This window comes from Myotis nattereri (genome assembly GCF_964212035.1).
Source record: "Myotis nattereri genome assembly, chromosome: 1".
NCBI lineage: Eukaryota > Metazoa > Chordata > Mammalia > Chiroptera > Vespertilionidae > Myotis > Myotis nattereri.
Window position 1 is genome coordinate 31,875,451 of NC_138075.1, and position 16,701 is coordinate 31,892,151.

General features: G+C 41.6%; 1 protein-coding gene across 1 annotated transcript in view; it reads right to left on the bottom strand.

The window, feature by feature from the left end:
- SYNE2 (spectrin repeat containing nuclear envelope protein 2) overlaps positions 1-16,701 on the bottom strand; it is a 310,564-nt gene that overhangs the window by 227,487 nt on the left and 66,376 nt on the right. Inside the window, exons 3-8 of the mRNA XM_081090284.1 lie at positions 10,773-10,834; positions 9,175-9,270; positions 9,010-9,087; positions 8,829-8,921; positions 6,319-6,500; positions 2,003-2,199 (exon numbers count right to left, since the gene is read on the bottom strand). Coding sequence (XP_080946410.1) covers positions 2,003-2,199; positions 6,319-6,500; positions 8,829-8,921; positions 9,010-9,087; positions 9,175-9,270; positions 10,773-10,834 — 708 coding nt within the window. The remainder of the gene's footprint in view (positions 1-2,002; positions 2,200-6,318; positions 6,501-8,828; positions 8,922-9,009; positions 9,088-9,174; positions 9,271-10,772; positions 10,835-16,701) is intronic.

The following is a 16,701-nucleotide window of genomic DNA, read 5'->3' on the forward strand; positions in this document are numbered from 1 at the left end:
GAGGTCCAACAAATGCAAGTCACAAAGAGGGACTACTGTACAGCGTAGGGGCCTTATGTTTCATCCCTTTAATCATTCATCAAGCAGATGACAGACAGTTGAGTAGATCGAGATGCCTTAAGAAATCTTCCCCTCAAGGAGCTTACGGTTGGGAGTACTACACACTCTGCATGGACCCAATGAGTGCGCTAAGACAGCTAAAGGAGCAGGTAAATCTAATTTCTACACAAATAATAAAATCCTAGGCAGTAGGTAGAATCCTAAGAGTTGAGTTATTCTATCTTTTAATGAAAAAAAAATGTAAATATAATAAAGAGATACATAAAATAATGATACTGGCTTAACTAGGATTTTTTTAAAACTGCTCGTTGTATGAAGCTATGCATAATGATTAAACGCTTTAACCAAATTATATCAAAAGATAATTCCCTTATCCAAATATGACTAAGGTATTTGGTTTGCATAAATAATCATGGTGTATTTCACATTTTTTTATCTAATATTTAAGATACTTAAAATGAATTATGGACAATCATTCATAGAATGGAAATATGTTTTTATTATATAATCTATTCCATTTGTTGCCTAGTTATTTTAACAACCAAGTATTTTATACTAATAATATAGATTTGGAGAATCAAAGTACATGACTTTGGGTACTGAACACACAATACAATATACAGATGATGTATTATAGAATTGTATACCTGAAACCAATATAATTTTATTAACCAACTAGAGGCCCGGTGCATGGTGGGGTCCCCCAGCCTGGCCTGTGGATTGCGAGAGGGTGCAGACCAGGCCGAGGGACCCCACCAATGCACGATCAGGGCCAGGGAGGGATTGCGTCTCACCCAGTCCTGATCGGCCAGACCCCAGCAGCAAGCTAACTTACCAGTCAGAGCGTCTGCCCCCTGGTGGTCAGTGTGCATCATAGCGACTGGTCAAACGAAGTCAGACACTTAGCATATTAGGCTTTTATTATATAAGATGTCACCCCAGGAAATTCAATAAATTTTTTTTAAATATGCAAGAAGCATTAAAAAATATAGTAATTAAGAAATAGGGAATAGAACAAAGTATGGAAAAAATTCAAGGATAATGAAAAGCCAAAAAGGAAAGAGAAAAGACAAAGAAAGGGGAAAAAAGGAAGCAAAGAAAGGAAATGAGAGGAAAAGTTAACATAAGAAGAATTAATAACAAGCAACATGGGACAAGACTAATGACAAACCTGATATAAAGAAGAATGGAATCATTGTGAACTTAGAAATATCACCTAATTCAACTCCTGAAAACAAATGCAGTCCTAAAAGGCTAGGTACCCATAAGCATAAGCACATACGGTAGCATGATCTTGGTTTCTCATACCATTCTCCAGTAAAAGGAACCAGGGCTCATTGGAGAAATGGCCCCAGGACTGGGGAAGAAAATATACAAGATAAGCCTGGAGGATCTTATATTGCCAAAAAGTGAGGCTATACCCCAAAACAAACAAGCAAATGCCACATTGGTGGAGATTTGTCAAAAGAGTACAGCAGCCAATTGAAAGAGCTCCCGCTGGCCAAAACTTTGAGCTTTAAAAAAAATTTTTTTTTAATTTGAGCAATAAAGTGGTATTGAATATAACCCAAAGTATGAAATATGCCTGAGTCCATACTGACATAAATAAAGGGTTGTATAAATAAACAGATGGAGAACAGACACACCTCCTGTGCAGAAGAATTCCAAAGAACTCAAGGAAGGTGAACCTAACTGTCCTAAGTGTGAGCTGCACATGGAGACGTCCCTGTGAAGAGTACAGTACAGAGAGAGAGGAAGCAAAGCGTAACTGAGGTTAGCTAACTGGTAAAAATTCTTAACTTCATGAAATTTAACAAAGCGTTTGAGTTCAACTTTCCAGGACTAAAAGACAATGCTGTTCTGTTTGCTTATATACGGGTATTAGCATCTTCAAATCAACGTCACACTGGACATGGTTTTAAGAAGAAAGAAGTGTCTTTACCTTCTGGTTCCAACAATTGGGGGATTTTTAATTCTCGTTCTGCGATGCTGAAGGCCTCTCTCAGATTGTCTTTGTTGGATCTCTGCTCCACACTCTTCATGTCAATGAGGTCTGGTCGCAAGGCATGAATGACGGCCAAAAAGGCCATCCCATTTCTCCAGCTTGACTTAAAATCCGTCACACTGACAGACTCAGACCTATCACAAAAGGACAAAAAACATGACATATACTATTGAAAAGAATATGTCAAAACACCCCACTCTCTTCAACAGTAATTAAAACAAATTTGAGTGACTCAAATGAATCACAAATCATCCTGGGGAAATATTTTATTTTAATCTTGTGGTCAAATTAAAGTCAAACGCCAAGTTTGATGAGGCTCACGATACTACAAGAACATCGGTTCTCTAAGTGTGACCCCGGGACCAGCAGCAGCAGCAGCAGCAGCAGCACCAAGGCTGCAAGTGCTAGAAATGCTAATTCTCTGGCCCTGCCCCAGACCTACGGAATCAGCTGGGGGGAGGGGGAGCTGAAATCTGTGTCTCTCAAAGCCTTCACGCAACAATGATACTCAGTTTAATGTTCCTCATTCAACAATCTGTTGGCTTGAGACTGATTTAGAATCTCTACATACAGTTAAGTTCCTTTCACTAGGGGAAAATTTACCTCTCAATTCAAACTAAATGAAATACTGTGCCAGACCAATAATGGCCCGTAGCTCATCGGATACAGAGACCCTGTCACTCCTCTGCTTCACACTGGTCATCACAGGTGAAGGGCCGAACAAAATGTGGTGTATACATGCAACGGAATATTATTCAGCCCTAAAAAGGAAGGACATTCTGACATGTGCTACAATATGAACGAACTCTGAAGGTGTTATGCTGAGTGAAATAAGCGAGCCACAAAAGGACAAATACTTTATGGTTCCATTCACTGAAGGCACCTAGAATAGTGAAATTCATGGCTTAGAAAAGTAGACCACTGGTTGCCGGAGGTTGCGGGGAGGGAGAAATGGGAAGCTGTGTAACAGATCCCAGAGCTTTAGTTTAGCAGGATGGAAGAAGTCTGGAGCCGGACCGTGGTCATGGTTGCACAACAATATGGATGTACACAATGCCATTACACTACGTACTTAAAATGGTAAATTTTATATTATGTATACTTTATCACAATAACAAATGTGGGGGGGAGAACAATTCTGTAGCTTGTTAGTGTATTTAAAATAACATTTCTCACTACAAGATTTTGCCCTGCTTAATTCTCCCCCCTCTGTATCTCCCCTCCCTTGCAATGTTGCAGTCATACTGGCCTCATCCTGCTTTTCTATAGTCACATTCTTCTTTTCTGGGGGGGAGAGGGATGACATCTGATCAATGTTTATTTAAAAAAAAATTTTGCAATTATAGTTTACACTTAATATTATGTTGTATTACTTTGACGTGTACAGAATAGTACTTAGACAATCAGATACTTTACAAAGTGTTCCCTTCTGTTTCCAGAACCCACCTGGCACCATACATAGGTATTACATGTTACTGACAATATTTCCTATGCTGTACTTTACATCCCCATAGTCATGCTCTTTTCAGTCCTTCTGCTACTAGGCAGCTTTCTCCCAGATCTCCGTACACCTGAAGCCTTCTCCTGCAAGTCCAGCTCAAAGGTCTCCTCCTCAGAAAGTGCTCTATACCCACCTAAGATACATGTGACCCTCTTCCTACCCTGGTCACTCCCAGTCATCGTTAAGTCCTTCCCAACCTTATCGCCAACTGTAATTGTATTTATTCACCTGCTCCCCCCTCCCCCCCACTAGGGTGCAAGCCCCTTGAGAGCACTTTTCTTGTCCATCATGGTAGAGTCACCCCACAAATGGTAGCTGGTATAGAAAGATGCTTTACTATATATATTTCAAATCACTCCATCAGTCACTAATGTGTATCTGACAAGGGAACCGTTATTCAGTATTTGACGAGAGATGAAGATATTATAAAAGAGTATAGTTGCCTACAAAGTATAGGAAAAATTCCAGAATAACTATAGTTTCCTTTAATATCCTATAAAAAACACAAGGAAATTCAATAGGCTAATTTAAGGTATAAATCAAATCGTAAAAGCTACTCAAGAAACAGTCTGCTTCAGATGACCGGGGCTTTCCTAAGAAACAAAGCCTAAATGATGAACATGAAACTACATAGTAGTCAGTGATTTTTTATCTTATTTAACAAATGCCTATGTGGTCCCTACTGTGTCGAGAAATTGTTCCAAATGCTTTCGAAAAAACAATTATCATAACAAACTTAATAACCCTATGAAGTGAGTGAGTACTGCCCACATTTTATGAGTGAGGAAACTCAAACACATTGTCTTCGGTCACCAGTCAGAGTGCTGGGAGCCATGACTCAAACCCAGGTATTCGGCTTCAGAGTGTGCGCTTAGAGACTGGACTGAATTGACAGCTAAAGAGACAGGGGCTGGGGCTGGGGGGGCAGGGCCAGGCCACCTTCAGAGTGCTGAGGGGCCAGCACCAACTCCGTGCTGCCTGGCAGGCACTGTGCTCAATAAAGCACCAGGCTATGAGGTCAGCTCTGCACTGAGGAGCAGAAACCAATGCCACAAAAAACATGTTGCTGCCAGATCTTAGAGAGGGCAGGGGTCAGGCTCCAAGTTGACTGGAAGGATCGGGGCTCATTTAGAAGTCTCAAATGGGGGCCCGAGTGATCTTCAGAAATAGGAAGATACGCGTTTCTTACAGCACAGTCATACATGTGAGTCCTAGAGAATCACAGAACATTGAAATAAATGTTAGCTAATAATACCACTAGGGATGGCCAAAATTAGGATAAACTCCTGATGAATTACTTAAGAATTAATTATTACATCTTAATAAGTTTAGCATAAATGCTATAGTTGAAAAATAAGGGAGCACATGGGAAAAAGATAAACTGTGGTAAAATTCATGCACTTTGAAAGAGTTTCATTTATCCATAAATGAAACAAATCTGAGTAGGATGCAATAATTCTTTTCCCCACATACTATATTTGGGATTTAAAAATTTTAGAAAACTGAAGTAAATTGGTCTCCAGAAGGTTCAAGAAAAAGTTTGATTAATATTTATAACCTATAAGATATTCATGCTTGGGTGCCTCACAGAACAGAGGTAAAGCTGAAGGCAGAAATTAACATCTCCGTCTTTCATTAGGAAGGAATTACTCAGAAGCCCGCATTCTCTGAAAGGGCTTATTAGCAACACATTTATGCCTCTATTTATGCAGACAATGCTATGATGTGACAAGGAACTCCCCAGCTCTTCTCCTGGTGAGTTCTCCTGCATCTTAATTCTTCATTTCTCTCAAACTCCATCCCAGCAGTTAGTTAAAATGAAAAAGCAAATGTCTCCCAAGAGCAGAAAACAATTTTCTTTGTGTGTAAAGACAACAACAACAACAAAATTATGAGCACTAACTTCCCTCCATCATCCCTACTTTGTAAAAACATGCACCCTCTTGTCTCTTTGTTTCCTGAGCTCTGAGTTTCTGAACAATGGGAACTGTGGTCTTTTAATGTAGTCATATACAGTTCCAGGAGGTAATTTTATAAATTGGTTACTTATTCGCTTATTTGTTCATTCATCCACGAAGCGCACATTTATGGAGCATTACCATGAACTCACATTATGCCAGTGGTTCTCAACCTTCTGGCCCTTTAAATACAGTCCCTCATGTTGTGACCCAACCATAAAATTATTTTCGTTGCTACTTCATAACTGTAATGTTGCTACTGTTATGAATCGTCATGTAAATATCTGATATGCAGGATGGTCTTAGGCGACCCCTGTGAAAGGGTCTTTCAACCGCCAAAGGGATCACGACCCACAGGTTGAGAACCGCTGCATTATGCTTAAGTTCTAAGGAAGCACAGTCAATTAAGACATAGTCTTGACTTTTAAAGAGCTCCTACTGTGGTAAAACTTCAGGAGTCTAAGTCCACCTTCCCAATGCACAGGGGAATTGTGCCCAAAGACAAGGATATTGACACTTTACTGCACAAAGAGGCCACCTCTGCATGTGGATGGGAGTGAGGTGAAGTTACCCAGATGATACCACCTTCTGGTCCTCAAAACCAGGGGTGGCTGAGCTCACGGGCTTCCACATTTGGAAAACACACTATGAGAGGAAGGGGGTGGTGTTATAAGAGGGAAGCGTTCGGTAGTGTTACACCAGTTGGCCTGAATTTCAAACCTAGAGGTCAGCAACTCTGTGTTGGTGGGTACAACTGTCCTGTGTCTCTCCTCTGGTCGTAGCAAACTACTTACGTGGCACACTGCTCCTGAGCCCACAAGAGAAGAGCTTTCTTTGCAGACACCTGCCACCTTTTTTGGGCTTTGGAGCATTTCTTCGCAGGAGGACTTGAGGTAGGAGATGACTCCACCACACTCACATCGTCCAGGGAAGGTTGATTGGAATTGCAAGAAAGAGTCTGGGCAAGTTCCTCAATCTAAGGAAGACATAATTATAGTTAGCATACACAGGAGCATAAGCTAGCAGCATGGAGGCAAAACCTTCAGCCAAGCCCAACTGGTGTGGCTCGGTGGTTGAGCGTAGACCTAGGAACCAGGAGGTCATGATTCAATTCCCAGTCAGGACACATGCCTGGGTTGTGATCTTGATCCCCAGTAGAGGGCATGCAGGAGGCAGCCAATCAATGATTCTCTCTCATCATTGATGTTTCTGTCTCTCTCTCCTTCTCTCTTCCTCTCTGAAATCAATAATATATTTTTTAAAAGCACCAGTCACAAAAAAAAAGTTGATAAATTTGAACTACATTGAAATTATGAATGTCTGTTCATTGAAAGATTAAAAAGGCAAGCCACAGAGTCAGAGATTTGCAGCTTATATATACCCAACAATATATCCAGAATATATTTTAACACTCTATAAGTCATTACACACAGCAGCATAGCTAAAATAAAAATTTAATCCCAAGTATTAGGATTATGGCAACACTATAAATGAGAACAAATATGAAAAGCTTTTTGGCAGCACCTACTAAAGCTGACGATCACTTGCCCTAGGGCCTAGGGCTCCATTCCTGGAATAGTATATGCAACAGAAATGAGGGCTTGTACCACTAAAGTGCCTACGCAAGAATGTTCCTAGCAGCTTTATTCATAACAGCTAAAAATTGGCACAAAAGATATGTCCGTCAACAGTACATGCTTCAAAAGCATGAATCTCACAGCCAAGATGTTAAGTGAAATAAGTCACACACAAAAGAGGATCTGGTGTATGCAAGAGAAATCACTTATACTTCCCTTTATATGAAGTTAAAGCTTTAGTTTTGCAAACCTTATTGCCCATCAACTCCACTTCTAGGAATTTGGCCCATAGAAATAATTAAGATTGTATGCAAAAGTTTTATCATAAGGGTAGTCTTTTTGGAATTGCTTACAATCACACACAAAAATATGAGCATTCTGACTGCCCATTAATGAAATACGTACTTTAAAATAGAATACCATGCTTTCATTAAAAAATGTATAAGTTCAGAAGGATATTAGAACAGGTTGAAAAATATGAAGAGTATGACCCTATTTTTTAAAGATTTGTAGAGTGTCCCAAAAAATGTATACACACACTCTGAGTAATTATAAAGGCAGTGTTTATTAAAATACACTTCATTTTCAGAATTGAGCTATCAGTTGTTAAAGTATATATACATTTTTTAGCATACCCTATACATATATGAATATATATATATATATTAATTATTGCTGCATATATCATGAAGACTGTACAATAAATTACTTAGAGTGGTTATCTATGAGTAGTGGAATTAAAGATACTTTTTCTCTTTTTTTATCTACACTGAAATTTTAAATTATATTTCAAATACCGTGGAAAGCATGAAGAAATCATATAAATGTCTATGAATTATCAAATTTTAACATTTTATCACATTTGTCTCACATTTTTTAAAGAAATACAACACAGCTAAACTTTAAGCCTTCTGTCTTTCCCTTTCCAATTTCATTTCCGAGAGGGAGAAAACCACAATCCTAAATTTACTTTTCATCATCCTCATGCATATTATTCTATAATAACTACAAATGTAGGTATCCAGACGTGCTAGTCTCATTTCACATGTTTTAAATGTTATATAAGTCATGTTATTTTCTAAAATAAGCATTTGTTGCCCACAACAAATTTTTAAGTTATTTTTAAAGTAATCCTGGAACTTTCTAGAAAACCTGCACCAATTCAGAGCCCCAAATCTGAAAGAGTAAGTGTCAGAAAGCCAGGACTCTCACTGTCTCATTCACGGTTATTTTCTTGGTGTCTAAGCACAAAAACTAGCACATAGTTGGTGCTCAAAAACACTAGTACTTGTAGAAGGAAATACATCTATGAGTGAGTCTTGCGACAGAACTGGATGTTGCAGGATTATTAGTCTGGACAAAGGTCTTCAACAAGAGGGAGACTTTACAAAGTTTAGTGGGTTCGTTTTCAGTCATTTACTCCAGGAGCTTTCTACTCTCTTTCCCACCAAAGGAAATAAAGGATAATGAGCAATAATTTACCATGACAGGTCTATTCAGACTGGTGCTGATCTCATCGATAACGCAGCTTTCAATTTTCAATTGAAAAAGAACAAAAATGGCAAAAGGGCTGCTATCTGTTTTCCACCCGGCAAGGTTTCCCGGTGCCCTAGTTCTGGAGGAAGCTCAGGACTGAATCTGGCATCAAACCAACCTCATTGCATTACACTGATTTCATGTCATGGTGATTAGAACAGAAATAATTTTCGTATCATCGAACTACTTACATGAAAGTGCAGTATTATTATCCAAATCAGGCCAAGAATAATGGATGGGTTTCCCTCTATAATATCAGCAACGTGAATATTGATGAGCTTAATCTGGGAAAGAAAAAAGGCAGATGAAAAGGAGAAAATATTCCACAGTATTAACCTCTCCAATGAGTCTCCAAGTGAAATTCATACTCACCGATCGGCTTTTTAGGAATGTCAGGGCATGTTCTATATTGAGTCTACACTGGAATGTATTAGATCCTTTATCTCGAGGCTATGAAATTCAAGCAAAATATATGACTCAGAAATGTTTTATTTTAAAAGTCAACAAAAGTGCCTTAATGTCACTTTAAGAGCTTACCAACTGCTGTCCTGAGAGTACTTCTAAGAGGTCCAGGAGGACATGCCCCTTTTGAATGTCTGTGAATAGGTCTGATATAACTGAGGGAGGAGTGTGCTGCAAAAGTCACAAGAAAAATCATCTCACACTTCGGTCCAAAAACACAGTACCTGTAAGAATCTCATAAATATGCATTGTGTCTTTGCAAATGCTAGGGATCGGCAGTGATATTCTTCTTAATCAACAGAGTGACAGAGAACACACAAAGTTCCCTATCAAAACATGATAAGAAAAGCAGGGAACTTAAGTTATCTTGTGGCAAATTTCTAGTCACAAACACTCTTTTCAGCTTCCACTGAGCGCTTAACACCTATGCATAGAGGTGGCATTCAAGACATTTACAGTCAGCCAACGGTGACCCACTTGGGAAGCGGATTACATTTCCAGAGTAACCTGTTTATGAATTTACCCTTTTTAGAATTAAGAGCGTGGTGTTGGGACAGGCAGCCTGTGAGAAGAAGCTCATTCATTTTTGTTTGCAGGCCATTCCAGGCACTTGGCATCTCTGAGAGAGAGAACAGCCCAGTGATTAAGATCAAGGCCTCTGGGTCCACTCTGCCTGGAATTTGTATCCCAGCACCATCACTTTTAAGCTCTGGGACCTTAGTTCTCTGTGCCTTTTCTTCCTTGCTCTGCAAACAGGAATAACACTATCTCTGAGACACATTCAGTAGAAACCGTATGTCAGTTTTAGACTTTTGATCTTCTCCCAACTAGCCATATGCGGTATGAAACGCTCTCCTGATGCTGGACAGCGGCAGTCACAGCTCCCAGTCAGCTATGCGATCAGGAAGGTAAACAACAGACACTACACAGTGCCTTCCTTGTGTTAGATGACTTTGCCCAACTGAAGGTGAATGCAAGTATTCTAAGCACATTTAAAGTGGGCTAGGCGCCCTGGCCGGTGTGGCTCTGTTGCTTGGAGCATCATCCCGTACACTGAAAGGCGGTGGGTTCGATTCCCGGTCAAGGCACATACTCAGGTTGTGGGTTTGATCCCTAGCCGGGTCATGTAAGGGAGATAATCAATCAATATTTCTCCCTCACATCAATGTTCCTTTCTCTCTCCCCCACCCCCCAACTTCCTCTCTCTAAAATCAATATCTTCATGTGAGCAATAAATAAATAAATAGATAATAAAGTGGGGTAGGCAGGCTAGGATGTTTGGTAGGTTAGGTGTGTATTAATTTTTGACACAATATTTTCAACTGGTAATGGGTTCGTTAGGACAAAACCCTGTAAGTCAAGGAGCGTCAGTACATTTGAATAACGTAGCACTCAATTTATATGAACCATAATCATTTTCATTTCATTTGATAACAGATTTGTTGTTGCTTTAAATATTTTTATAGCACCTTCTCCCATGTCCTTAACAAAAGTGCGCCTTTTTTGTGTGTTAGGAAAGAATAACACCTATGTGAAAACAAGATCAAGGTGACATTCAACACATTCTTTCAGCCTTTTACATGTCACCAATGCCATTTTTGGGACCCAAACTGACAGAGTAGGAGAAGTAACTTACATAAATGCAGAGCTGAATTTGCTCTTTTTTCCCTCACCTTTGCCAACTGCGAGTTTATCCAGCAGGTGAAGGTTCTCTTCTGAGTGTCTTCCTGCTCAGCTATTTCAAAAAGGACAACAGCCGTTATCAAACAAGAAGCCCAGAAACCATTTGAACATAACAGAGCTTCATTTTCCCTTACAAATCTCCATCTAGCACTGACACGGTTGTAATAGACTGAGATAGCTGGTAGGACACTAATTTGAGTTCTCACATTTTTTTTTGAATCTGATGAGACTTCAAGTTGAGGACAGAAGAGAATCTGAGTAAATGGAATTGTAGGGTGTCTGCAATTGTTTAGGAAGCATAGTGACTGATTAGATATTAAAACTGTACTTTGCCTCATTGGATCTCTTTTTTTTCTTTCTAAAGCCATTTCATTTTTTCTGTATTACCAATTTAAATTAGTGATAGCCCAGTGACTTATACCTTGTAGGGTGCTCAATAATGGTTAGCTGGACTGAATTCAGTTCTGACAAACCAACTGGGTAGTTTCGGCTTTTCAGAGTTATTTCTGTTCTATATAAATTTCACTTAATAAGAGAATTACAAATACCACAATTTAGTCCGATAATTCAAAATGTTAGCACTAGTCGGTTTGGCTCAGTGTATAGAGTGTCAGCCTGTGGACGGAAGGATTCCGGGTTCAATTCCGGTCAAGGGCACATGTCCGGGTTGTGGGCTTGTTCCCCAGTGGGGGGTGTGCAGGAGGCAGCTGATCAATGATTCTCTCTCATCACTGATGTTTCGATCTTTCCCTCTCCCTTCCTCTCTGAAATCAATAAAAATATATATTTTTTAAATAATAAAATAAATAAAAAATTTTCCAATGGAAACCATAAGTTATTCCTGTCCTAATTTGATTAAAATCTAATAGAAACAAGGGAAAAAACACTAAGAGGCGCCGTCAAATCGAATCCCCACCTGGAACGTTCCAGTTAGCAAAGGAAACAGTGCACTAATGAAACCTCCAGGAAAGGGTTTAGAAAGGAAACTCGGGGCTTTTAACTAACTCATTGTCCAAACATAACGCCTCGTCATCCTAGAAATAAGAACCCTTCAAATGCAACAAGGGCCCTTTGCTAATGGCAAACAAAGATGTCCCAGGTACAATTAAACACCTTTGTAGCAGCTCAATTAAGTGGTCCTGAATGTGCCGCTTCATTTACCCTTGACGCACTTCTCTCATTTTCATACTGGCTTATCCCTGAAAAGCAGTATTAATCCAGCAGGAACCACAGCCAAATAGCTCCCCTATGGCAGGATAAGTAACCTTTTGTTCTTTTTCAAAGTCTGATCCATTGGGGGGGAAATAGTTGAGAGCCACATACTTTAAAGCATCTTAATTTAAATGAGAGAGGGTTTTTTCAATGGTTGGATTTTATTTTTTAACTTCCAGGATTACTTTCTAATCCTATCTAATAAAAGAGAAACATGGTAATTAGTGTACGACCGCTACCCTTCCCATTAGCTAATCAGGGCAATATGCAAATTAACTGCCAGCCAAGGTGGCGGCCGGCAGCCAGGCAGCTTGAAACTAACATGAGGCTTGCTTGCTTCAGTGACGGAGGACTCCAACATTCCTCGCCTGCCACTGCAGGCCTCTGAGCTGCAACTCTAAGCAACTATGTTACAAATATAGAAGCTAAACAAAACCCCAGAAACCTGCTTTAGTCTGCCGGGCTTCAGCCAGCAGGATCGCAACATTGTTTCAAATACAGAAGGTAAACAAAGGCCAGAAACCTGCTCTCAGCAGCGGAGGCCTAAGAGCTGGAGTCAAGCCTCAAACCTAAAGCTTGCCCAGAATAAAAAGAAAAAAAAGAAAAAAGGAGCGGTTGGGAGCTTCAGTCACCCGCCAGCCTGAAAACAGCCCTCAGCCCCTCACCCAGACTGGCCAGGCACCCCAGTGGGGACCCCCACCCTGAAGGGTGTGTGACCAGCTGCAAACAGCCATCATCCCCTCACCCAGGCTGGCCAGGCACCCCACTGGGGACCCCCACCCTGATCCAGGACATCCTTCAGGGCAAACCAGCTGGCACCCACCCGTGCACCAGGCCTCTATCTTATATAGTAAAAGGGTAATATGCCTCCCAGCACCGGGATCAGCAGAGCCGCGAGGCGTCCCGGCACCGGGATCAGTGTGACAGGGGGCAGCGCCCAAATCCCCTGATTGGCCCTACTCTGTGCATGACAAGGGGTGGCGCCGCAACCTCCCCATCGACCCTGCCTTGAGTGTGACAGGGGATGGTCCCCAACCCCCCAATCGGCCCTACGCTGAGCATGACTGAGGGTGGCATCGCAACCTCCCAATCCACCCTGCTCTGTGCATGACAGGGGGCGGTGCCCCAACTCCCCAATCAGCCCTGCTCTGAGCCTGACCAGGGGCTGCACCTAGGGATTGGGCCTGCCCTCTGCCACCCGGGAGCAGGCCTAAGCCAGCAGGTCGTTATCTCCCAAGGGGCCCCAGACTACGAGAGTGCACAGGCCAGGCTGAGGGACCCCCTCTCCCCGCCGAGTGCACAAATTTTTGTGCACCGGGCCTCTAGTGAAATAATAAAACTCTTCTTAAAATGGCGTGCAAAGTATAGAATCTTTTAGTCAGCAGTTATTAGGAGCAGAAAAAGGCAAGAAGGAAGGAAAGAAGGGAGGGAGATAACAAAATCTATTGTAACGATGAGTTTCTTAAAATGCCAAGAAATAGAGAATGAGATATTCTACATCCTCATTTTTAAGACAAATACATATAATGTAGGGAATATACTAGGTGAATTTTACTTGGGCCCATATAAGTATCCTTCATAATCATTCTTAGAAAATACCTGACTGAATTTCAGAAATGAGGCATGGAAGGCAAAGATTTTCTCTACGTGCCCTTACCATAAAAATACAGTTAATCCCTGACTCTGTTCTTATTCAATCTGCCTTTTGTGAGCTGGCAACTCCTATTGTTAGCTGGAAGGGAACTTAAATGAAAACACTGAGTTAAGTGTCATTAAAGAGTATGAATTTTAAGTTCATTACAAAGCTCATTATAAAACTACCATGGCTACTGGGTCCAGAAAGGTCCAGTTTCACAGAAGCGCATCTGAGATGTACGCCAGTCATCCTCCCTGGCAGTAAGAGTTCACAAGTAGTTACCCAGGCTTGAGAATCACTAGTTGACGTTGTCACTTAAACACGGAACAATGTGTTATTATGATGCAGCTTCTACAGGAATGTTCCCTACTGCGTAGGGTCCCTGAAGAAGCTGCACACCTCCTTCTATCCAGGAATTTCTCTCCTTCCCTTTCTATTATTAGGTTATTGATAACAGGTTTCCTGCACGTGGCCCAGATTTAGTCCTTTGACCTTTCACTCTCATTAAAGTCTGTGATCACTTCCTAATTCTTATTGAATAAGTTATTAATTCTTAGCCTAACATTCTAGGTCATTCGTAATTTGACTCCAACCTACTTTTTTCTGACTCATCTCCCATGGCTGCTCTACTCCTATCCTTTATTGACTCATATCATATTTCTCTAGCCAAACTAGAATACCTCCTGAGACAGCATAGGGACTGGGGCCCAGGGCCCCAAGGACACCAGATAAATATAGCAACACTGGACCGCAAAAATGTCACCACCCCTCTGCTCAGAACGCAGAGGTAGCTGAGTTTCTCTCCCTTCTCACTGCCTTCTTAAACTGCTGGCCCTCATTCGCAGCTGATCACGATTTAACCCCTCACAGTCACCAGGCCACACAGCTGGGAAAGGAATATCAACTTAAGAAACATTCTAGCCGAAACCGGTTTGGCTCAGTGGATAGAGCGTCGGCCTGCAGACTGAGAGGTCCCGGGTTCGATTCCGGTCGAGGGCATGTGCCTGGGTTGCGGGCACATTCCCAGTGGGAGATGTGCAGGAGGCAGCTGATCGATGTTTCTCTCCCTTCGATGTTTCTAACTATCTCTCTCCCTTTCTCTCTGTAAAAAATCAATAAAATATATTAAAAAAAAAAAAGAAAGAAACATTCTAACCTGTGAAGAACTTTGTCAGTTTATTTGAACCACCTGTCGACAACTGGTGGGAAGCAAAATCTCAACAGACTGAGATAATGCTTCGGGGAATGGCAGTTTTGCACCTTACTTTAACATTATAATCAAAAGAGGAGATGTAAGTGGGATTTATGAAATACACTGGTGATAGATTAGGGAGGCAGGAGAAAGTGGAAACCTCTGGGGTTGAATAAAAACGTAAAATGATAGACATACATACTTCTTTTATATAAGTCAATACCTATACTAATAAAAGGGTAATATGCTAATTAGACCAGATGTCTTCTGGACAAAGCCATGGGGGTGGGGCCAAAGCAGAGGCGGTTAGGGGCGATCAGGTAGTCAGGCATAGTGGTTAGGGTAATCAGGCAGGCAGTCAGGTGAGCAGTTAGGAGCCAGCGGTCCCAGATTGCGAGAGGGATGTCCGACTGCTGGTTTAGGCCCAATCCCAGGGAGTTGGACATCCCCTGGGGGGGTCCCAGATTGGAGAAGGTGTAGGGCTTCTAGTAGGATAATAATCCACAATTAACTCAATAACACTTAAGGTTTTGTGGTCTCTGTAGAGTGGTGCCTGTGCTTTGAGGAGTCCAGTAAAAGGAATATTACTTTGACATTCCAAAGATATGTTAACATAGATGTAAAAAGACAATAGACAGGCCCAGTTAAGATAAAGATCGATCTTTGTCAGGGAAGATACCAGCCTAGGACATGACTATCCACCATAAACTGCTTTTAATTAAAAAGTGTTAATTTCAGACTATCCTTTATGATTATTTTAGGTCTCTGAGATTTTAAGGCCACCAAACAGGCCTCCCTGAGCTTGTCAGGTTGAGTATGTAGTCCCTTTTCATCCACAGGAAGTCACCCAGACCCTAAAGTGGAAAATTCTGCAAGCCTACCTTTTAATAAACCGGCCTTTTCACCCAAACCCACTTTGTCTCCAACTTATAAAAGCAGTCAAGCAGAACCTACCCCAAGCCAGTTCAGAGGACCTTCCTTTCCTCTGTGCTGCCTCCCTGGTGCTCCAGCATGAGCTTAATAAAATCTGTCTGGAAATGTCTCTAGGGTTTCTTCTTGATTTCTATTTTGGGGAATCCAAGAACCCTACCATCAGTAACACTACAACGCCCCAAGTAAGCTTCCCTTTTTCTGCATTGCCACGTTACAAAGCCTCTGGAATGGCCAATCCTCCCATTTCGCTCTGCATTCACAGAAACCCCAGCACAGTGCACTTGGTGGGCATTCAATCCACATTTGTTAAAATAAGACATATCCTGCTCCAATGTCCCCTTTCCTCAAATGAAGTAGAAATAATCTCTTCTGGCTCTGGCTTCCCACAGTACTTTGCTGGATTTTTATCTATTACTAGAAGCCCAGTGCACGAATTCATGCACAGGTGGGGTCCCTTGACCTGCCTGGTAATTGAGCCAATTAGGGCCAATCAGGGCCGGCCAGCCAGGGGGAGGGACCATGGGAAGCTGGCTGTGGGAGAGCACTGACCACCAGAGGGAAGCTCCTGCATTGAGTGTCTGCCCTGTGGTGATCAGTGTGTCATCATAGCGACCAGTCCTAACAGTCACTTAGGCTTTTATATATACGTATAGACTAGTGGCCTGGTGCACAAAATTCGTGCACATTAAAAGGGAATTAATTAGAGGAAATATTTTAATATTGCTATTTGCCCTTTCTCTATAATAGAAGTGTTAGAGATGAAAGAAAATTAGTAAAATGTATATGAAAATCTTCCTCCTGTCAGAGTCTGGGGCGCACCATGGGACCCAGAGTCAAGTCCCCGCCCACCCATGTGTGCCTCAAAATTGCGCGAGACCAAGACCCGGCCAGTCCCACCCCCATTGGCAAGATCCAGACCTGGCCGGCCCCCACCCCCATCAAGCCC